Source organism: Olea europaea, unplaced genomic scaffold (genome assembly GCF_002742605.1).
Source record: "Olea europaea var. sylvestris unplaced genomic scaffold, O_europaea_v1 scaffold936, whole genome shotgun sequence".
Taxonomy (NCBI): Eukaryota; Viridiplantae; Streptophyta; class Magnoliopsida; order Lamiales; family Oleaceae; genus Olea; species Olea europaea.
Genome location: NW_019267851.1, coordinates 142,842 through 165,579, shown reverse-complemented (window position 1 = coordinate 165,579; position 22,738 = coordinate 142,842). Strand labels below are relative to the sequence as shown.

Sequence of the window (22,738 nt, the reverse complement as noted above, 5' to 3'; positions counted from 1 at the left end):
GTTACTAGAAATATTTCAGTTCAAAAATCGATTGTCGCACTTTTGTACCTATTGTTTCTATGTGCCATGTAACGTACAAAAATGACAGTATTTATTTGGAAGGACCTTGCAGGCATGCATGTTTATCAATTTCTTTGCAAGATTCAATGAACATTCAGTGCCGTTGTCAGTTTGCAGACCAGGAGCACTACAAAATTCTCAAGATTATTATCACAGTCGACAGTCTGCACGGTTGCTATCCATCATTAGCCTCTACGGTAGAATCAGTCGAGAAGAACTTAATTATCGTATACTAGCTTGAAAAATAGTCCCACTCTTTCACTTGCCATTGATTAATCATGCATACAGAATATAAAGCACAAACATGCCATCAAATTGCACTCTTTCAAATTTCAGAAGTCAGAAAAAAATTTAAAGAAAATCACAAAAAACAAGCCCAGCTAAAAAATTTAGCTCATCTATACCATTCCTACACACCAGAAAAACCAGCAAAAATTAGCTAAAAAAACTAATTGAAATCTGCTTCAAATTTCTAAAAGCAACTCATAAAACTCAAGTCTCACTCCAATCTAAGATAATCAAACAAAAGTGACATATAATTAGAAGTGAAGACAATCCATAAAGGTCAAGACTAACATACTCTTGTAAATTACGAACACCCTCATTCAAGTATCAGCCCGAGATTCCACGAAGAGCAAAACAAAAGAAGAGCTGTACATCGGGAGGATCGAAGAAGGCTATAGGGCTTCTTCGTAACGCACAACTTTTAACTATTCTTTGTTTCTTTGGTGCCGGAGGGCAAGTCGTAATCTCCGGTATTCGGAATCTATCGGCCTTAGGTGTGGAACAAGCACTACTGCTTGACAACATATCAATACTTTGATCAAAATCTGTGGAGCCAGAATCTATCTTCAATGAATCATTTGACGAGGGTTTGGCCTGCGATGTGGAAGAAGGCGAAGAAACGGCCGAGATTTCTGGATTTTTCTTTGAATTATGAGGCTTTTTCTTGCAAAGGGTTTTTCTTGATAATGATTTTCTCGTGCTTCTTGTTCTTCTCCTACAAGATGGACCCATTTGAGGGTACTATAGAGAGAAAGTGGAATGAAGTGTTAAGGCTATAAACTATATAGATAGAACATTCAGCTGAAATCTTTACTGATCATAACAAAATTGAAAGGATGGCAAAAAGTGAAAAACAGATCACCATATCTAGAAAACTTGTAAGAATTACTTTATGAAACCACTCATTTTTTGACTGAAAAAGTAATAAAAGTCGAGGGATTACTTTGGAAACAAAGCTGCCAAAAAACCCTAATCAGTACAATCTTGAAATCGAAAGAAAAATAAAATAAAAAACCCAAAAAATATCCTCAAAATTGGATCAAGAGAACCTATTTAACAAACAAGAAAATGAAATAGTTTTTTACTTATAATCAAAATTGAAAAGAAAGGAGGAAGCAAAAACAGTACAAGAAATGGTGTTCTTAATGATATATGATGAAAATGAAAAGAAGAGGGAATATTGGATTCAAATCAAAACCCCTAAGCAATTGGGAGAAGGAGATGGGGATGTGTGTTCCATTTTTGGGTCTGTTTATAAGGAAAAGGAATGATGCGGGCAGGTTGCCCGCTGCCCAATAGAGGATACAAATGAGTATTAAATTTTGAGAATTCAAATTGAATACTTTTGCTTTGTCCTCATTTAAAATGGTATAAATAAATACAATTATGGGGCCATGGTTCAAATTTGATCAAAGTAACGGTTTAACATTTAATCTCAATTGATTTTATTCTTAAAGCATAAGAAACGTCACATCGTACTAATATTTTTTGTTATTAAAAATTTTATCACAGAATTCGTCAATAAAAGTCTTACCCCGGAAATCTTAGTTTTGAAAGCATTTTTCATAGTCGATGAAAGTTATCGACTGAATATGTAAGTTGTAGGGTACACGGGGAGGTCATTTGACGAAACTATGTCGATATTTTTAATATATTACCAATGGAAATTTTATTTCTAATTAAATTAATTTTAGTAAATCATCACCAAAGAAAGATTCATCCTGAAATTGATTTGTTATGTTGAAATTTCCATCGATCATGTAACTTTTATTTGTGAAATAAAATTCCTAATTTTATGAGCAGTGTCGCCGATATACCGACAAAAATTTTCAACTTTTATTTTGTGAAATAAAATTAGTAATTCTATCGATGACCCCAATAGAAATTTTATCACGATGTCACATTTTTTCTTGAGACTAATAACAACAATAAATAATAATTTTATCGTGTACTTTTCTTTTTTAGTAGGGATGAGGCAAGTTGGGGGAGAATAAGATGGGTTCCAAGAATTCTTCCCCATTCTCATCCCGTTTACTAATCGAGACAAAGCAATGACGGAGAAATTATGAACGAAAAATTTCGCCATCCTTCCTTTTTGAAATTATATTTTTCTCTCTCTTCTCATACACTAAATGTTCAAATTTATTTGTAATTCCTCTTGAGGGAAATTGCTGTTATATTTCATCCATAATAATTAATATACCAATAAATTGCATTTATTTTAAGTAATTACTAAGAAATCGTAATTTGAAAGATATTTTTGGCCCCTAGGATCATGTAGATAAGGATTAATTCCCGACAGGTTTACCCTCATTCCTAGGAAAAATATAACGAAGATTAAAATTTTGAATAAGTGCATAATAATCAAATCAAGACCATTTTTGAATAAATATATAATTAATATTACCTGATTGGCATTTTCTTATTAATGTAATGCACGTTTTTAACATTCAATTTATGGGGCGTTTAGAACTTTGCATACCCCAAAAATAAGGTAAAATCTTAGCATCTGCTGATTAGACACACGTGCACGTCTCTGATTTTCTTGGGCTGTGGGATGCAAAAATTTCAAATAGACAGAACAATTATGCTACACATACAAGTTCAAAAACTGGTATAATACGTGTCGACGCATAATTGAACAGTTTAAACAATTAAAACTAAAACACCAATTATTTGCTATCAAATCAGTCTGTCTCCTTCTCTCCTATTTTTAAGCTTGGATAAGTGGCTTTATTCTAGACACAATGAGTTCAAATTTGGGGCATTGTCAATCTTCACGTGTTTTCTGAACCCCCTTTTTTTCTTTTTCTTTTTCTTTTTTTTTTTTAATAAAGATTTGATTAACCATACCCGTTGACAATTTGGCCCTCGCAACCCAGCCAATCCAGGCCCAACACAAGCCATTTTACATCTGTGTAGCTATATAGTTATATTCAAGGGTACGAAATATGAATATGGATTAGACAATATAATAAACAACATTTTAACATCTTTCCTTTTTAACATTGTCCGTCGAACATTTCCATCAACTTAAGCCAAAATAAGTTGTGGGTTCAGATTATGGAACCAAAATAACCATTTCGATGATAAAAGAATGCATACACCAATCAAATGTCATAACATAGAGGCACTTGTACATAGCAGCTGCAAATAAGCATCAAAATTCAGGGAAATGGCATCATTTCTAATTCTTAAATTAAGCTAAGAATTAAGGCACAAATTCCATGCAGTTTAGTGGCATTAAGGTTATCGAAGTACAGAACAAAAACATCGAGGCTGAAATTTTCACCATCCCCTTGAAACTGCTTCATTCATCTCGTCAAGTAATGATGGAAATAGTTCTATATAACGACTCACTAGTGTCATACTATCCTTAGACAGTGCTGCTTTTGTATCGTCCACACTAGCAAACTCCACAAAAGCTGCTCCTGTGGGCTTTCCCTCGTAATTGTGGGTAATATGAATTGAATCTTCTGACAGAGTAAAATTCTTAAAGAAATCAATTATGTCATCTTTGCCAGCTGAAAATGGCAATCCCCTCATTCACAATACAGATATTGGTTCAGTTAGTTCGTTCCCCTTGTATGATTTTAGCAATAATCTGATAAGAGGGGTCATTAGCACCTCTATTAGTATTCAAATTATAGAACTCGGTTTCGCTAAACAGCCTTCATAAAGGCACAATGGTATCACATGAATGATGTATACAAGGACCATTAAGATTTCATACATTTTAAGAAAATGGTACTTGACATCCTAGGGAAATTTTCCTTCCACCAAATAAAAGAGATAGAATGGGGAATGACCCAGTTTCTCGTGTAGAAGGCCTTCTTCACAATGGATTAGGACCCAAAATCTTTCAGGTAAACTAATCATTTCACCATTAAAAATTCAGAGTTAGAGCAGAGAAACAATTTTGGATGTTGCAAAACCCTAACACATTCATTTAGTTACAATATCCAGATATACTAAACCAAAGAATATCTTAAGCACATACATGTATATTCTATCTTTATTTTCTATTTTCATTATTGCCAAACCATAAACCCCACGCCACCCTTAACAAGACATCGAGGGATAATGTTTCCATGTGGTGTCTCATGTGACAATGCATTGACAATTTCCCCAGGAAAAGTTAATATATAATGTACAACCTCTAGTTGCAAAGGGAATTAAAATTCCAATGAACTGATGCAAATAAGCTCGCACCCACTATATTGTAGAAGTGTCTACAATTCATATATATATATATGATGAGTGATTTACACTCATTATATTATGCCATTAATTTCATGATTTTGTTATCTTGGAGAGTATTTTAGAAGTGCTAACAAGTGATTTTGGTGTTGTTTTGTAGATTGACGGAAGTGGAGAAAATAAGAGCTAAAAGAGGTCAAAGGAAAGAAATAGGCAAAGCTAGCGAATTTGGATGAAATGACCAAAATGTAAGAGATCCAAAGTTCGAGGATTATAATGCAATTAATCAAAAGTCGTGTCGAAACTTGAAATGAAGATCCGAGAGTTCTAAAAGCCAGTTGGATGAAGGAAGGTATCAAAGGGATCAAATTTAGTCAAGATATGATCATAAATCATTTTCCAACCAAAAAGTTTTGCACCGGGTTTTCAGCCTCATATTGAGACTCATTTTTTGACATAGCAAACGATCGAATTGTAGAATAATATCTGAAGCAAAGTTGTAGCCCTTTGAGTTACTTTTCCAAGGCATCTTGAATTGCCTCAATCGAATATTAGAAGAAAGAATTATGATAAAAATACTGAAAGCTGTGCAGTGCAACCGAAGTAGTCCTCAGCGCCTAGAAGCCATGATGTTGAAATTTTGACAGAAAGTCAGCGCCCAGGCGCCCAAATCGCAGCGCCCAGGCGCCACCATGCGGGAGTAACTTTTTTGGGTTTTTACCATTCTTTCTCGGCCCAACTCACCTCCAAATCTTTCCCTAAACTCCAAGACATTATAAATACACAATTGAAGACCTAAATTAGGGAGAGAGCCGCACGCTAAAAATCCAATTGGTTGAATAGGCTCAATGAGAACTCAAGAGGGGTAAATTGAATATAATAGGAGAATTCGACCGAGCACTACATTAGAATTGAATTTTAATTTGAGATGTAAAGATGATCAATTGGTGAAGTCATTTTACCCTAACATTCATTCATTATTTGATTCTCCAATCAATCGTATGAACATTCATTTATTTTCTAGAATTTAGATTAAAACCCAAATTTTACAACCTTTAATTTGTTTTAGTCAAATAGTAGTTAAAGAAAAAATGAATTAAGTGCTAGAAAACAGTCATTGTGGGATCGACAATCCGGACTCTTAGGTCCACTATTACTTGTTATGGATCGTACACCTGCGAAACAAAATTTTACAACAATATATATAAATGGTAGTACCAGTAAAGATACATGAAAAATTCACTAGAAGTTAATTCATAACCATAAGTTAAAGTTGCATGAAATAGGTTTCCTACAAGGTGACTTCACAGGGTCTCCCCAAAGGAAAACAAGAGAGGTCGAAACCGTTTATGTTGATGATTGATGGCTGCATTAGATGGCACAATCATTTTTTCTGGCAGAAATGTAAATCAAGCTAATGGGACAGTGACGTGTCAGGAGCAATGTAGTGTTTCTTTAAGCCCCTATTTGGTATAGATTTTTTAAAACTCATTTTCAACCACAAACTCTCCCAATAAAATAATTTTACACATGGACTCAACTTTTCCCCAACTTTTTAACTCCACATTCTCCAACAAACTCTCTTCTCAAAAATCTACATCAAGGAGGCTCTAAATTTGGGAGTATGACTTTGTATGTTGCAAGTATAAGTAAACCAGAATAAAAATTTCGATATGATTCATAAGAATGCCATGATCAGCATTTATTTCGTACATCATGTTATGCATCATGATTACTCAGGAAACGTATGTACTAATATGATATGTAAAGACAAAATTTCCAAATGTGAAAACGGGAAGAAAAAGTGTAAATGGTTTTATAAGCAGCCAAAACAACATAATAGGAATTCAAAACAAGTTGAGTGGGTATAAGTCAACATAATGGTGTTATGAAGTGCCACAATATATAAGGCAATCATTATAGAAAAATACATAGCAGCCAAGACAACATAATAGGAATTCAAACTAGCAATGTTAAGAAACAACAATGACTCCCAGGGATAGTAGGCCTTCAATAGCAAAGGAGAAAGAAAGTAAAGGTGATGAGGATATCTACTTTTTATTTATTTTTAGTTGGACTTTATTCATGTTTTAGATTTTATTTATGCAATTGGGCTTGTGTTGGCCCAAGTCCATTCTACTTAGGGTTTTAGTCTTTACTATTTAAACCTAATTGCGATGTAATTTCATTAGTTTTGATGATGAATGAATAATATTTTTTGTTGCCTATGGCTTTTCCTTCCTCTTCCTCTCCCTCCCCCATGAATTTCTGCTTCTTTTCCGATTTCTCCCCCCATTCTCTCCGGTTCTCCCCCATTTCTTGCTTCTTCTTTCTATTTTTTTAATTCGTCCTGCATCAAAAAGATAGTCACCTGCCCCTTGAAGTTGATTCTTCCAAATCCTCATGTGTTGAAGGGAAGAACTCTATTTAGCGATAGCGCAGGGTCATCCTGCATCCTTAGCAATTGCAGCTCTCGAATCCTCGGGACTTGCAAACTTGCTCTCATCGAAAGATCTCGCTCTCGGGGCACCACGATGGGCGAACCACCTTGAGCATCAAAAACTTCATTTGCTATTGCCTTGTAGTACTCATCCTTTCTGCTTAGGAAAACTTCAACATATATCCTACCAATATTTAGCCTATTTCTCTGTAAAGCAAAATCGATTTGAAGAGGATAACCCAAAACGCAATAAGCTGCCCCAGGGAATTTGCCACCCTTATGGACAAACAAGACGTCAACAATGTCTAAACCATGGAAGAAATCAGCAATTTCAGCTTCTGTACAATCGAACGGAAGACCTCGTAGTCAGACAACAGGGAAAGGGTGGAATATTTTACACGTAACTCAGACCAGGAGGAGTCCCATAATATGAAGAGCCCTGATCCATCAATCGCTGCCGTTTCAAACACATCTCTCGTGCATCTCCACTGTCTATGTATTGACTTCATTGCCATACAAACACAAAGAAACTCACTGTTTCAGTACTACATTCACAATCCCCCGAAAAAATGCGTCATATGATTTATTGAACTAACGACACAATTCCTTTTCCATGAATTAGCATCGTTGTTATTATTCTTTTCAAACCCAAAAAAGAAAAAGGAAGAGACAATATTAAAAGCCCCACGAAATCTGGTCATTAAGGAACATAGCAAACTCCAAGCTATAATCATTTGACAAGAGGCTAATATACAGAATACCAAAATACCAGGGATCTAATAATCTACTCCTGAAGTAATAGCAACTTCTATTTTGGAGCTATAAAGAAATAATAGAAATGAAGATATATTTAAGTTAAAATATAAGATTTGCAAACAAAAGAAGAAATTAAGCAGGACTAAAATTCATACCGAACTTGCTGTATGAAACCAACTTTCCAATTCATTCTAAACACAGTGAAAATCAGATCCATACTTTCACATTTTATTCCGCAAGAACTGGAAGTCTGGAAATGCAATTTAAAAAAAAAAAAAAATGAAAAAAAAACTGGACAATTTTTATCCCAACTTATTAGGATTTCCTAGAGGCGGTAAATCAAAGCTAGCTAGCTAATTTTGAGCAAAGCCAGTTATTTATAAATATAAAGATAACCAGGTAACTAATAACACATTAACTAAAGAATCTGAAAATAAAAATAATGCTTATTTGCTGGTATGAAATTGGGTACCTGGAATTGCATTCATGAAAAAATAATAAAAATTAACCGGAATCTCAATTAGTGAAAAATAAAAAAAATTAAACCTATAATCAGACACCGAAAATATAAACATAAGAAAAGAAGAAAAACATGCACAAAATAAAACTAGGGCACTAAAAAAAAGATGCACGTTTTTGTTGTGAACCAAGAACAATTGTCAAGTGAAAAAACAAAATACAATCTTGACTCAATATGAAGATACTGAACAATGATGATGAAAAAAAATAAATAAGCAGTACAGAAATTCTTGCCCTCTGTAGAACATTGTGTAGGTTTTTAAATGGGCTCTGAGGATTCTTTGCTAAATCTTCCACCACGCGAAAGCGAGGCGATGATGTTATTGTTAGGTTTTTGCTCAGAATTGGGCGCGTACGCTTGCATTGCATGTGACGGCTGAAGAGAGAACTATGAAGTCGGTCCCTCGGGACATGGAGAAAATTGTGCAATAAATTCATATTTCTACTTTTTATTTTTAATATAGTTGCTTCATTGGTTTTCAAATAAAGAGATAATTCCCCTTCAAAAAATAGAGAAATAGTTCAGTTTTTCTGTTAGATTCTTGTATGTACAATATTAAATGATTATTGTCCAAAGTGAAAAAAATTAGGAGATACTTTTAAAATAAGTAATATTTTACTTATAAGTAAAAAAAAGGGACAATATATCCAAACATTTACTAAGACGTTTAGACTCCGCGAACATGTTGCAAGCCATTGCACATCTTCTCTATCAAACTTAGCACTGCTACACAACTTTCATATATATGCAAGCCTGTCTGTGATGCGGTGATAATAAGTGACAATAAATCTGCGTATAAAACGACCCAAAACCCGAGCTCTACGGCCATTGGAGCAGGCCAAGGAAAAGAATAGGTACATTTGAAAGTTAAAAGTCTGCATCGAAGCTCATCACTAATACAAAAAAATTGAATCCAAAATTATGGGGAGCATCGTCTGAAAGGTTTATGTAAAGACCAATGATGGAACGAAGGAAAAAATTGGGAATCAATATATCACACCTGCAAAAGAAAGGAATTGGAGCGTAAGGTCACTTATCTGGTGAAAGTTGAAAGCAACTCTAAATGACATTTCAGAAATGTGCCGAATAATATAATTGCTCCCATAAATCACATCCATGTTTGTGCAAAAGTAAAATCATCTCTAAACATTGATAAAGACATACCATGTGGTCATAGGCCCTGATGGAAGCATATGCATCTTACTTAATATGGTAAAGCCCAGGCACCACCTTGCATTCGAATCTCAGTTGTTAGATGTTGAATTTAGCATGTGATAGTAGAATATCATGTTTAAGCATCACTAAACACCATTGATTGTGCAAGAACCACCCTTGCTCGAAGCTGCAAGATGAAATAAAGAAAAAAGCTTTAGCTACCAAACCAATATAACCTTTTTTAGAATACCACTTTCCTAGGGTTGAAATGCAAATTGACTTGTTTAAATTTTTTTGGCAAAATGCCTCTTTCTTGATGAAGTGCAAAATGTTAAGCATGCCAAATGTCTTCCTTGTGAAGTTCACACTTAGATTTTGCATTTTTTTTTTCGTAGTACAAAGAAGAAAATAAGTAATCATTGGCAACCGTCAAAAGAATCATCTGCAAACCAAATTGAGAAGAAGATGGCTATTTATGAAACCACAACGTTGGAAGTCGAACAAATTTTGGGAGTGCAAGAGTATAGTTAGAATGGTAAAAACTCACAGATCTGAGCATAGGTTGTTGAACTTGAAACAGTAACTATTTTGTTGTTGTCTGAGTTGACAAGTTTAAGCACATCTCCCTCTTATCATTTTTTGTCTATGAAAGCACAGAAAAACACACAAGTCAGACTCAAAAAATCAAATTTTTTTTCCTTCCATCCCTCCAAAATGATTCCCAACACTGGTCCTATGCACACCTATGCTTATTCAACGTTTTTTTCCTTTTGATATTCAATTTCCTTTGAAGACTGACAATGAAAATGGGTTAAAGAGCAATTATTTTTCCATCAAAGTTGTAGAAGAATGTGAACAAAGACTGCGAATGGAAAATTTTCTATCTTTAAACCAGGACAACTTTGGGTTATTAATTCTTTTCAAGAAAGGATGACTCAAATAAAGCTTTAAAAGGAGAAATTTTTCAGTTTCTCACTACTTTTGTCCTTTAGGTAATTTCCTCTACCAAAAATCATGAATTCAATACCATGCATCCAAGAAATTTGTTTCTGACCTTTACATCCAAACAAGGATCATTGACCATAGTCTTTAGCTGAGAGATTATGCCAGCATTCAGTAGTTTAATAACCCGACGACATGCACCTGGACTGTTTGGAAATGTAAGATTTACAAGAGCCCAAACAGCAGCAATCCGTAATCGGCTGTCGGTACTCTGCAAAAACTTGATAAAAGATGTTTGTGTGTTATTCCAGCACTGTGGGAAAAGTTGGTTCATGGCCGCTTCCTTCTGGATCTCATTCCCAGAAGCAATGTTGCTTAGGACATACATACCCTAGAAAAGAAAATTTTAATCTATTAAATTTTTTTTATAGAGCTTGCACGTAATACGTGAAATGTTTAAATTATCTGTATCTACCAAATCAACACATGCAAACCCATATAATGATTACCTAAATAAAGACGCGCAGTGACAGAAGTTTCTTGTACGTCCTTTCTAGACCATTTTGAGTATCTTTGCATGTAATGAAGAAACTGATAGCAATATTAACTATTTTCTACTCAACATGAAAAAATTTTCTTGTCCCTTTTATTTTATTTTATTTTTTGTGGGGGTCCTAGGGTAGGAGTTTTCCACAAAGAAAAGGTGGAACTAGAAGTGGGAATTCCAATTACAAATGAAGATTATCAATGTAATTTCATTTTTCTTCATTCTTTGTCACTTTGTTCCTTTCCTTAAACAAATACATGGTCTGTCTACTTTACTTTCTTCCCTTAAAAGTTATCAGTGCTTGCAACTTGAATTTACATTTGGTTTAATGAAACTAAAGGTTAGAATCACTTACTATAGTTGATGGAAGTACTAAGGCTTTAGAAAATCTGGTGACAAGTCTAATTTCCAGATTCTGTGATTGAAATGCCCCAAGCATAATCATAAGAAAAAATTGGGTTATAGCTACTTCCAAGTCTCTTGAAGTACTTCAGGAGAGAAGGAATCGAAGATAGTACAATTTGTCTTTGACTTTCAGTACCATATAAAGTTTAAAACATATGAGACTTCACAAATTCAAGAGCACTTTAGCTTGCTTCATCTCCCAAGTTTTTAAGGGTAAACGCTTGACTGAGAGAGTTTCTTACCCAGTTATCCTTCAAAAGTTCAAGGTATGCCATCCACTCACAACTCTAAATGTAAGGTTCTATAGACTATATTAGTTATTTGTATACTTATTTTTTATTTTTACAATGATGACAAGCTAAGTCTTATCATCAGTAAATTTGGAGTAGCTACGTAAATTCTTCAGCACCACATTTAGCTCCGTTCATTGATAGATCTGCTGAAACATCTAAAACAACTACACCCTTAGGCAACTACAGCATGCTAAGTTAGTTTTTCTCTACCTCTTATGGACGGGAGCTCTTTAGGCCAATGCAAAACATGACCCAACCACCTAAGTTACCCTTATAATTTATCCTCGATCAGCGTTACTTCTACTTACTGGCGTCTATTCTCAATCCTTACCTTATCAACTATAGCTAGACTGCACATCCATATTAACATCCTCCTTTCTCCTACATTCAACTTATGGACATCCTTGTTCATTTATTCGTATTTTTATTGATGAAATCACTATTACCCCTTTCTTTGTAGTAATGACGATCATGGAATATTGCATTTAGGCACTCAACCAATTTAGTAATAAAGAATTTCATATCCAGGTCAAAACATGGGAAAGCTTCTTACTTGAATGAGGACTTCAATTTTTACAGTGCTGTGCAATTTTTTTCCAATAGCATCCAGGAGAAGACCAGCCTCATCAAAAACATACTTCACAGAGTCTGAAGGACCATCAACAAGATTACGAACAAGAGCCAAAGCTTGCTCTTGAACAGAAGTCTCAGGATCTGCCTTGACCAATACAGTTGCAGATTGTGAATAGAGTGTCATATAAAAAAGCTACATTTCTAATATAAAATATGCAACAATCACCACAGATGAGGCTTGTTAACGTTGGTATTGTTAGTTCCAAGAGAATTTCTTCTTTGCATCTGTTGTTTACAAGGAACGCCAGATTCCTTAAGGCCCATATGGCATTCACCCTAATAGCTGAAACCATTGATTTTGACAGCTGAACCAACTGTTTTAGGCCTCCCTGCATGAATATTGATTCACGTGCTGTAAAATCAATTACCATGTTGCAGATAGCACCCAGAGCAGCAATCTGAAAAATTAAGGATTCAAGGCATTTATGAGTAACCTAATAATTAAATTGAGAACCATAAAGGAGACTCATTCTTATAAACAAAATGTAGGAATTTGTCAGAGAATAGCAGAGAAAATTAAAGTTGACGACAAACGGTACAAGTATTGGAATTAACTAAAAGACATCTCATTAAATATGTTTTGTACATCAACTCGAAAAGCAATCAACTCGAAAAGCAATTAAGACCCCTTTCAGCACCTCCTGCAGTGTTATACTGTATTATGCTATATAGCAGTAAAATATACTTCTTGGCAACGTTAAATTGATAATCTTCATAATCATTCTTTGAAACAACATTCAGTACTCACCAAACACCCAAATATCCAACTCTTTACTCAAAGCTACTTTAGCCTTAATGCATAACAAAGCATGTAGAGCCAAATAAACTTCTATGCCAGTTTGGCAGGGCTTCTACATTTGTTTATGCTTCTTATAGAAGAACTTTTTGAGAAAACTAGCTCTTTTGGAAGATTTTTTAGTGTGAGCCACATTAGGCTAGCATTTTTTATAAAATTAACCAATCGGGTCCAAAAGAAGCTTTTGGGTCTCAAAAGCACACAAATGGGACCTAAGACCAGCTTCTTTGTGAGTTTATAATCAAGAGTAAAAACACAGGGAAATAATTAGGCAGATGCTTAATAATAACAGAGAAGGTGTTGAAAGCATTAAACATGTAATCTCGATCTAAAATTCAACGTGTTGGTTTTACCTGGCACAACTACTTCAGAGTAGAAAAGTATGATAACAAGCCTAAAGCAGGGTCAAACAACTATAAGCGCGGACAAACAACTTTTTCAGTTTTAAACATTTGGAAGGAGACAAACAAGCCAGCAGCCCGTCAATGGATTATAAATTGGCTACTGTGGAATAATTCATGGGAACAAGTGTAAGTAATCTAACCAAATATACCTCCTTCGTATCGTGTTGTACTAGAAATCTGAACAAGGATTCGAACTGTTACTAAAATCTAAGGTAGACATGCTATAACAGAGAAGGTGTAGAAAGCATAAAACATGCTTCGATCTAAAATTGGAAATTTTGGTTTACCCAGCATAACTACATAGGAGAGTAGAAAAGCATGATAACAAGCCTAAAGTGTGGTCACATAACTTAGTATTTAATAGGCAATAAACATGCCAGCAAAACTGCAGGCCGGAAATGAAGTATTAGTTGGCTATTATGGAATGATTTGTGAGACATGTACATAATCTAACCCAACATATCTTGGATAGCAATGTATTATAAAAAATCTATATATGGATACCAAATGTTACTAAATCTAACAACAAGCTTCCCCGTTTGCCATAACTAATAGGCCTTTCATATTCTCCCAACTCGTAATGAGTTCATATGACTTTTAAACACCTTAATCCAGACCCCAACAAATTCTCTCCATGCTCAGTGAAGACCACTCTTCCAAACTGCACTAGTAGATGCCATAACAAAATCAGTGGTTTGTCATGCACAATTTTTTGGTGTATTGTATTTAATTTTTCACCATAATTTGCTATGACTAATCCAAACAGCAACCTGAGTCCAGCTTTTCCCTGTTGTCTTGTGGTAACAAGTGAAAGAAAAGTTATTTTATTTTATTTTATTATTATTATTATTATTATTATTTTATATGCATTATCAAATAGTGATGGAACTTGAGTGTGGCAGAGAACCAAGTAAGGGGATGAACTCAGAAGGCACATGATGATCGTCTCTTTGGATCTGAATTATGAAAGACTATTTTTCCTGATGTTCAGGGATGCTAAATTTGATGTTCAAGAATAATATGAATCAAGTGGCCTTAAATTGTACATGTTACACACTTTCTCAAAAAAATTTGGAATGTTTACCTGGTAAGAAAAATAGGAAGTAGTTGATGTGGAATTCAGCGTAGCCAATTTCTTATTTAGTTTCATTATGATTTTCATTAGATACATGATTTTTATGATTAAATTTTGTAGCATATGTGACTGGAAACCGGTACATCTCTTTCATTATGTTACTCTTTTATATGCCTAAAAATGCATAAGATCCAAATCCCCATCACCACAGGCTTGCATTATGGTTCTGCTTTAAGTCGGGTTTTCACATCGACAAGCTAACGTGACATATTGAAGATGAAGTTCCTCGATGTATGTTGGTGAAATTTTAGTTGACGAGAGAAAAAATGAGTTAAATTGTAAGTTAGAACTTCGAAGGAGTACTTTGGAATATGAAAGATTTGGGTTAGGTAGAGATAATACATGTGGTGCTAGTTTAGTAGAACAGGAAAACCTCTACGTTTGGACTAAACAAATAAATTACCATGAAAAGGTTATAACCTAATCAAGGTGCGGTTACAAAAATTAGTTTTTGACTTGCGTATCCTTCGCGCAAGTGGAATAGATGTAAAGTATGCACTACATTAATAATTAAATTAATGAAGCATTTTAAAACCAAGGTATGGAGATTGATGAAAGAGATAGATGTAGCTTCCAAAAAGCTAATACATGTAAATACGTAGGTTTGAAAAAAATGCAAAGTCATTTTAACATTTAAACCCTTCTTGGCCCTCATTTTCAAAAACTCATTTATTCCTCCAACTCATTTTCAACCATACATTTCATGGGACTCACAATTTTTAAAACTTTTCAACCACACATTTCATCAACTATTATCAAAATCTACTAAAAATCTAATTTATAACTACGCTAAATAGGGGATTAATCTTAAACCTTTAATATAACATAAAATATATATATTTTTGCAATAGATTGATAACTTTTACTACGTGAAGGCAAATTCCTTAAGACAAGACCTATACAAATTATAACTTATAACAATGTGGAGTTTACTTTTATTTACAATTGGCTCAAGTTCGGACCAAAATTTCTTATGACTACATGGAGGTTATTCCTATAGAGAGTATTACTACATAGAGGTCTTATTATAATATGAATAAAGACAATAATGGAGTGAACAAAGGATCATGTTGTACCAAAAGTGTTGTTTCATATATTCAGTACACTTATAAGTTAAAATTATTTTATAACTTCAAGCCTAGGACACACATATACAATGAAAAAGTGCAAAGAAGAACGTCTTACGTCGGAGCACGTGGACAATTTAAAGTGCCAAAGGTTATTGAATTCAACGCATTCATATTTCAATTTGAACTTTCCTATATAAGGTTATTGGTGTTTTGCTCAAGCCTGGCAAGCTAAGAAGTTTTGCAATCCCGTAAAAGACAGTGTTGCGAAATTTGAAGATTTCTCAAGAGAATCTTGCACGAGCAAAAGGAAGGCAAAAAAATTGCGCATATGCTAAACTAGAATCATGTTGTTCGAGTTTGGTTCAAGTTACATGACTTCAAAAGGTATTTGGGCATATTGATGGCATGAATAAGATTTGAAAAACCTAGAAGCATACATACAACAAGCATTACACAAAAACGAGGGAAGAGTATCATATATTTATAGATCTAGAATAGTTGGCTTGGAGAATACATGGAGCACTTTTGACCCGTATTGTTGGCAAAGCTAGAAGGTTACAAAGACAAATGAGAAGTTTGAAGTTATACAATAAGATTCGACAATACATCTTCTCTTTTCTTTTAATCCGAGTGATGTCGATTTGATATTTGTATTAGTACTTGTAATTTAGATATTAGCTATATTTGTTAGTTAGGGCATTAATGTAACCTAATTTAGACAATTTGATTTCTATTATCATGTTTTGACGTTAATTGTTGATTTTTATCCTTTTGAATGCCTTATCAACGCTTGAATGGTTTGTTAATTGTATTAACAACGAGAGGTAGCACATGCATTTTTAGCTCTTAATCATGGAAACTATAAATTTGGATAGAAATAGAGATATGATTAAGTAACTTACAGTCTTTTCAAAAATTGCCTTTATATTTAATGGGTTTCTGTATATCATTGTTCAAGTAGAGATATAGTGAATTCGTATATAGAAAGTGATCTTGGCTCTACATGAACATCATTGTTGAATAAGTTAAGGAGATTCGAATATCCACACGAACGCGTGATGTCGGAACTAGGTAAAAGGAATTGAATCGAATTAAGTACGATGAAATCGTGCACCCTAACACCTCAACTTCCTAGAGGTCCCAGAGTCAACCTAGTTAGTGAATATTCTTGCTTTTAGTTAGGTTTTATTTTGAAATTTTTAAAAATCAATTCTTCATATAAAAGTTAAATTCAATACTAATAACAATCCTCATTAGACGATAGTCGGACTATCACGTTATTACTTATTCAATTCGTACACTTGCATATTCGCATCACAACAATTATTAACAAAGAAGGAGTTGATGATCATGTCATAAGAGTAGAGAAGATTGTATGAAATTGAAAAATGCTATAGAGATTCTATGCAATAAGTTGATTCCTTTACACTACATTGAGTAGACTAACTATGTTTTATAGGCTTAAGAGTAAGCTTATTAAAAGTCAATATGTTCTTAAGATAAATGTAGTAAAAATGAGCATGCTAAGATCAATGGCAGTTATGTTAGGATGAATAAGATAAGACAAGGCATGAGAATGTAGCTAGTAAGTGGAGGTTGCGGTGATAAGAGTACAAATTAAGAAAATGAAGATTATTCATGTCTTGCATCGACCTAAAGAGGCCTCAATTCATATGAGTGACATATTTCCAATACTATATCAAAGAAACCAATTAGGTTTTATTAAAATACAATGGGTTCCAGTGATAATATATTGTTAATAATCAATGAAAAAGGTAAGTTTTATTGAAATAAATACATTTCAATGAAGTCAATTAATAAAATATGAGAACTTTAAAGCGAAAGTGGTTCCCAAGATAATTTAAGAAAGGTGCATACCTTTCTCTTTTTGAGGCTTACGCCTCAATCACTAAAGACATAAGCCTCATTCTGGACCAAAAAATTCCCACCGTCGCACATTTTTAGTAAACCGTGAGTTTACTCTTAATAGTTAGCTATCGCATTAGTAGATTTTGCATATAGAGCTCTATATTATTGACATATCAAAGATATTTTTAAGGAGCAAAATTAGCATTTTTCTTAAGTATTTTATAAGCAAGCAAGGAAAAACATCCAAGTTTGAATGTAGGTTACCAAATTTTTACCTCCATTATCAATCAACACAAAATAATTCGAGTGTCAAAAATATCATAGCGTGCCAGTAGATACTTACCATCACTTCTCGCTCAAAAAACATTTAGGAACCCATAATATAAACTCGCTTGGTTGAATCTCAATTATAATTGGGCATTCAGTATAGTTGTCATTATCAAAAGTTTTTTAAGGCTTGCACCTTAAGACAGCCTCATGAAAGACTTAATTATATACTTGTGCTCGAATGCCATTTGTCAAGGCCTACGCCTCAACTTATTGAGACTTGTGCTCAAGCCCAAGCCTTAAGGGGATAGCAGAAGAGAGCACTCATTTGTAATGCCTTGTTTGAATTTTATCATTGGCCTAAGGTTATTTTGGGCTATTTCATAGCATCCAAAAATGCTTATAAGTTCTCTTATTTTCCGTTTTATTTCTTTACATGGAGATGGAGAAGGAGAAACCAACATTTCAACTCAAGGATGACAATGAAGAAGAAACTAACAATGATGAGGAGAACGGGTGAATCAAATATATCAATGATTCTTCGCATATTAGTATTGAAGATATCAAACAATTTTCGAGGTTAAATCACTTCTAGTAGTAGATAACAATTTTGTTACGTAATTACTAATTAGGGAAATGATTATTTGCTACTTTGTTGATATTGCCAACTCCTAACGTCCTAAGAGAATGAAATTAGGCCAGGAAAGCGAAAGAAAGCCTTTACCTCTTCCTTTGCACAAGCCCAATTAGCCAAATTGACCCCTAAAGTTATCGATTAGGAATAGGAGCGATATATTATAGCTTTGAACCAGTCTCTCTGTCTCCCAATGTAGGCTAAGTGGACAGCTTTTTAACTTAAGCTGGAGCAAAGACTTGATCAACCGAAAGCACCTTTTTGCGAGATATGTTATCAAGCTTAGGTGCCTTACGTAGCAAACTAGGTATATTTGTAATTTAAGACTTTTAACTTCTGTTATTTTGTTTCACTATGGATTTTCAATGTTGTTTGTGGTTTATTATGAACATGTATTTGTAGTTATATGTTTTTATGGATTAATTGGTTTGTCTTGAGACTTGCACCTCAAAATGCCTTAAGTCTTATGCCTCACCTCATTAAGACCTTGATTGGGACTTTTTGACATTTAGTAATGAGCATCTTTTGCATTATGGAACATTACCTAATAGATTTTTTTAATTTTTATTTAACATTCTTTTACATATTTTTAGAATCATTAGAATTATTTTAATCTTATATACATTTTCTTAAAGTGCATTATAGCGTACAAGAGGTATTTCCCTATATAATCCATCCAAGCATATACTTCTATAGCAAAACATACTATGAAATATACCGTGCATTCTTCATTGAGATCTCTCCAGCACGGTGCCAATATCAGCATTTAGAGATAAACTAAAATGCGAGGTGGTTTCTCATGGTATCTGAGCAGCTGAAATTAGACTTTTCCATTTCAGGGTTTAATTTATGTATGGAGCAATGTAGGAAACAATGGGTTTTATAGTCTTCAATGTAGGTAAAAGGGTTGTGTTTGTCGACAGAGATAAGTAGGAGAATAGTAAAATTCTGGATGTTATGGGCTTGTTTTGAACAATGACATGAACATGACCTTCAGAAAATTGGAGCTATCCCATAATTACGATATATATAGAGCATCAGGTGTGCATGGCAAAGACCAAATTAATAATGACTCTTCCACTTCAAAGAAGAAACAGTTAAGATAGATATCTACATGTAACGCCTTGCGCACTTGTATGATACATTAACCTTGAACTTTGCCAAATAGTCCACTACTTCACCATATAATTTTGCTTCTCAGACAACCCCAAAAAACTGACATCTTCAAGAAGTTCACCATCACAACTGTAACGACAACTAGCGCATGAGGCTCCATTCAAGCTGCGCTACCGTCAATAATTTATCCCACTTACCCTACAACTTAAAGCTTTCATCTAATCAGAACATGGAAGGCCAGCTGGACTGAGTAAATGTCAGCAAAAAAAGCAGAAAAATATAGAAAGCTACCTATCTCTGTAAAGAAAAATATAAATATAGTTCTCAGGGATGTCAATCCGGGGGGAAAAAATAAAAAAAGAATTACCTGGACAGAAGGACAGGAGTCACATAAAAGCTGAACCATGGGACTCGTGATATTTGCATTTGTAAAATGACCTGCACTCATATTCTGAACAATATTTTTCATTAGCGCAAAGGGAACAGGTTGGAAAAAGACTCAGCTAATCAAGTGCACTAATATCATGTCAAAACCTTGACAGAGCGAGAAAGGTTCCTCAAGAAAATGCAAGCTGCAGTACGTACGTCAGCACTATCATGTTTTAGTGCATCTTTTATATAAATCAATGCCTGCATCCAGAAGCAGGTGACAAAAAATTTAACCAAATGGAAAACATATACATAGCTTCAATAAGCAAAAGGCTTTTGACTTATTACCGCTGAAAATTAATTGAATTAAAATATTTAATATGTTAGCTAGTCAGGGAAATTACAAAGCATCTTGATAAGATAATACTTTTCCCCAAATAGCTTCTGTTTGCACAGAATACACTTTTCTAATAATCAAAGCTCGCTATCACCTCCTCTTTTGGACATGTTCCCCTCAATGAATAATCAGGAGTAAGTACAAGCTAACTAATAGGACAAAAAAATATGGCACAAGATTAAATATTTGAATAAAGGAAAGATTTATAAGATTTTGCAGCATGTCCGTAATAATTTACTAACTGAGAATCCTAAAAAGGACAAGAAATGACAGAAACATTTAGAAGAAGTTTGTGAAGAAATCAATGAAAGAAGAGAAAGGCCCAACGTAGTCCTTCAAATCAGAGAATATTGAGATATTACCTTTTATGATTCAATAGCATTAATGAGGTCAATTTTAGTTCAAGGCCATGTACACTTTAATCCTGCTAACATTATTGAACTCATTATGCTTTGGGCTTTGCAATTTATCTTTTGCATGTTTATGAGCCGGCATGCAAATAACAATCCTACTGAAAAACTCTAAAATGTTGAAAGAAAATTAATCACTATAATATCAGACAGGTTTTAACAAAACTACAGGGCTGAATCTGCTACAAATCTCTTTCCAAGTGAAGATCACTGAAAGTTTCCTAATGATACCATAGCAGAATTCTAACATCTGGTTATATATTTATGTGTTTCAACATATTAAATATACTACAGGATCATTTTCATTCACCATACAACCCCTAAAACACAAGGAGTACTACAATTTAGAACATCATGATTTACTAAAAATATGAAAAATTCTCCACTATTCATATCTACAAATTTCAAGCCTAAAAAAGGATAAGGACTAAGCAAAAATTACTCTGTTTTTGCAACCATGCTTTAAGTTCTATCATATATATTTTGATCACCAACTCATACTTGATTCTTCCAACAATTGGTCTAGCAAATTGAAAAAGAGAATTATACAAGAAATATTAGACAAAACTTTAGTATAACAAGAAATAGCTATATGGCCCGGATAATGTTTCAGATTAAACGACTAACCTCTAAAGAAAAGGCCCTATCCCTGCAGCATTCCAACTCTGAGCACATATCAGCCAATGCTAAAAATATTCCTTGCAGTCGCTTGGCTTGAAATGGTCCTGCTTCTAAATAGTTGCATAATTTTTCGATAACCTGACATTCAAATGCTATCATCTGCAGATCCTCCTTCTCTGCAATTAAACTAGATAGCACAAAGGGAGCATCATCTCCAACTTGATCAGGATCTTCAAGAAGCTCAAGTAATGTTTGCACCAATCCAGTTTTAATTCGTGAATCTTGAAGATATGTTGTACAAGAATTTCTGATGACAATCAAACAAGCGCAGGCTAGCAATCTTGTCCGAGGATGCTTATCCTTGATCAGTTCAGTCAAAAAATTCACTGCTCCTCCATTTTGATATCCCAGAAATTTTGTAATAATTTCTGGGTTTTTCTTCATGACAACAGACAGAGATTCTAAACTAGCCTCTCTCTGACTCAGAGAACCATCAAGAAGACTTGCAAGCTTCGTGATAACACCAGCACCACTCAATGCCTGCTGCTCCATCCTAGTCTGGCATGAACGCGTGATAATATTTGCACCTAGACAACTAACATTCTCATTCTTGCTGTTGAGCAGTGAAAGAAGGAATTCCATGTTTTTTTCTTCCAGAAAATAGAACTTCGGAGCCAATTTTGATTGATAAATCCATTTTAGAGAACGAGCAACAGCATCCACAACCTGCAGAAAGAAGGTCCCAAGTAAGTTTGTCATACACCAGAAAAAACATGCATATGTACCCAAATAAGATTATATCAGAATTTTTTCCTGCTATTAGCAATGATAACCTTCATTAAGATACATAATCTAAAGACTATAATACCACGAAAAATGTAAGAGCAGAATATCTAAATTTGACAGAATAGCACAAGAAGCCCAGTGGGAGCTTCCTATTGGCTGTCAAAAATCAAAATTAAGTAGATTCCATAAAATCACATTTTCCAGAACATTTAAACTCTTATATACATGCTGCAGCGCCAATATTTTAAACAGAAACAACAGTTCAAACCATTGCATATTGCAACACCAAAGTCAATATCAACAATAAATACTTATTTCCAGTTCTACAGATAGAAAACAAAATTAATTAAATTTAGCTTAACCTCAATTTTTCCAAATAAAAAAGTACTTAATTTTAAAACCAAACAGTACAAAATCACAAAACACAACATTCGCCCCTATTAGTCTATCATTCTCCAAAAACTCTTTATTTCTAAAACTCATTTTCAACCACTTATAATAAAATATTTTGGACATAAATCCAAAATTTTCACCTATAAATCCAAAATTTTTACCTGCTTTTTAACCACGCATTCTCCAAAAAAAACACTATTTCAAAAATCATCCCCCCCCCCCCCAAACAAAAAAT

At 34.0% G+C, this 22,738-nt stretch overlaps 1 protein-coding gene and 1 pseudogene across 4 annotated transcripts in view; both read right to left on the bottom strand.

The window, feature by feature from the left end:
- Positions 1–3,633: 3,633 nt before the first annotated feature.
- Positions 3,634–8,508, bottom strand: LOC111392519 (annotated as a pseudogene).
- A 395-nt stretch (positions 8,509–8,903) lies between these two features.
- The window catches only part of LOC111392507 (armadillo repeat-containing protein 8-like), a 15,899-nt gene continuing 2,064 nt past the window's right edge, over positions 8,904–22,738 (bottom strand). For 2 of the 4 annotated variants that reach the window (XM_023017869.1, XM_023017868.1), the window contains 9 exons: positions 21,331–22,050; positions 20,062–20,157; positions 19,895–19,978; positions 12,403–12,634; positions 12,157–12,317; positions 10,471–10,749; positions 9,964–10,059; positions 9,426–9,603; positions 8,904–9,261 (listed from right to left, as the gene is read on the bottom strand). In XM_023017869.1, the coding sequence (XP_022873637.1) occupies positions 10,000–10,059; positions 10,471–10,749; positions 12,157–12,317; positions 12,403–12,634; positions 19,895–19,978; positions 20,062–20,157; positions 21,331–22,050 (1,632 nt within the window). In that variant the 3' untranslated portion in view covers positions 8,904–9,261; positions 9,426–9,603; positions 9,964–9,999. The remainder of the gene's footprint in view (positions 9,262–9,425; positions 9,604–9,963; positions 10,060–10,470; positions 10,750–12,156; positions 12,318–12,402; positions 12,635–19,894; positions 19,979–20,061; positions 20,158–21,330; positions 22,051–22,738) is intronic. The other 2 variants (XM_023017870.1, XM_023017871.1) reach the window with 2 other exon arrangements.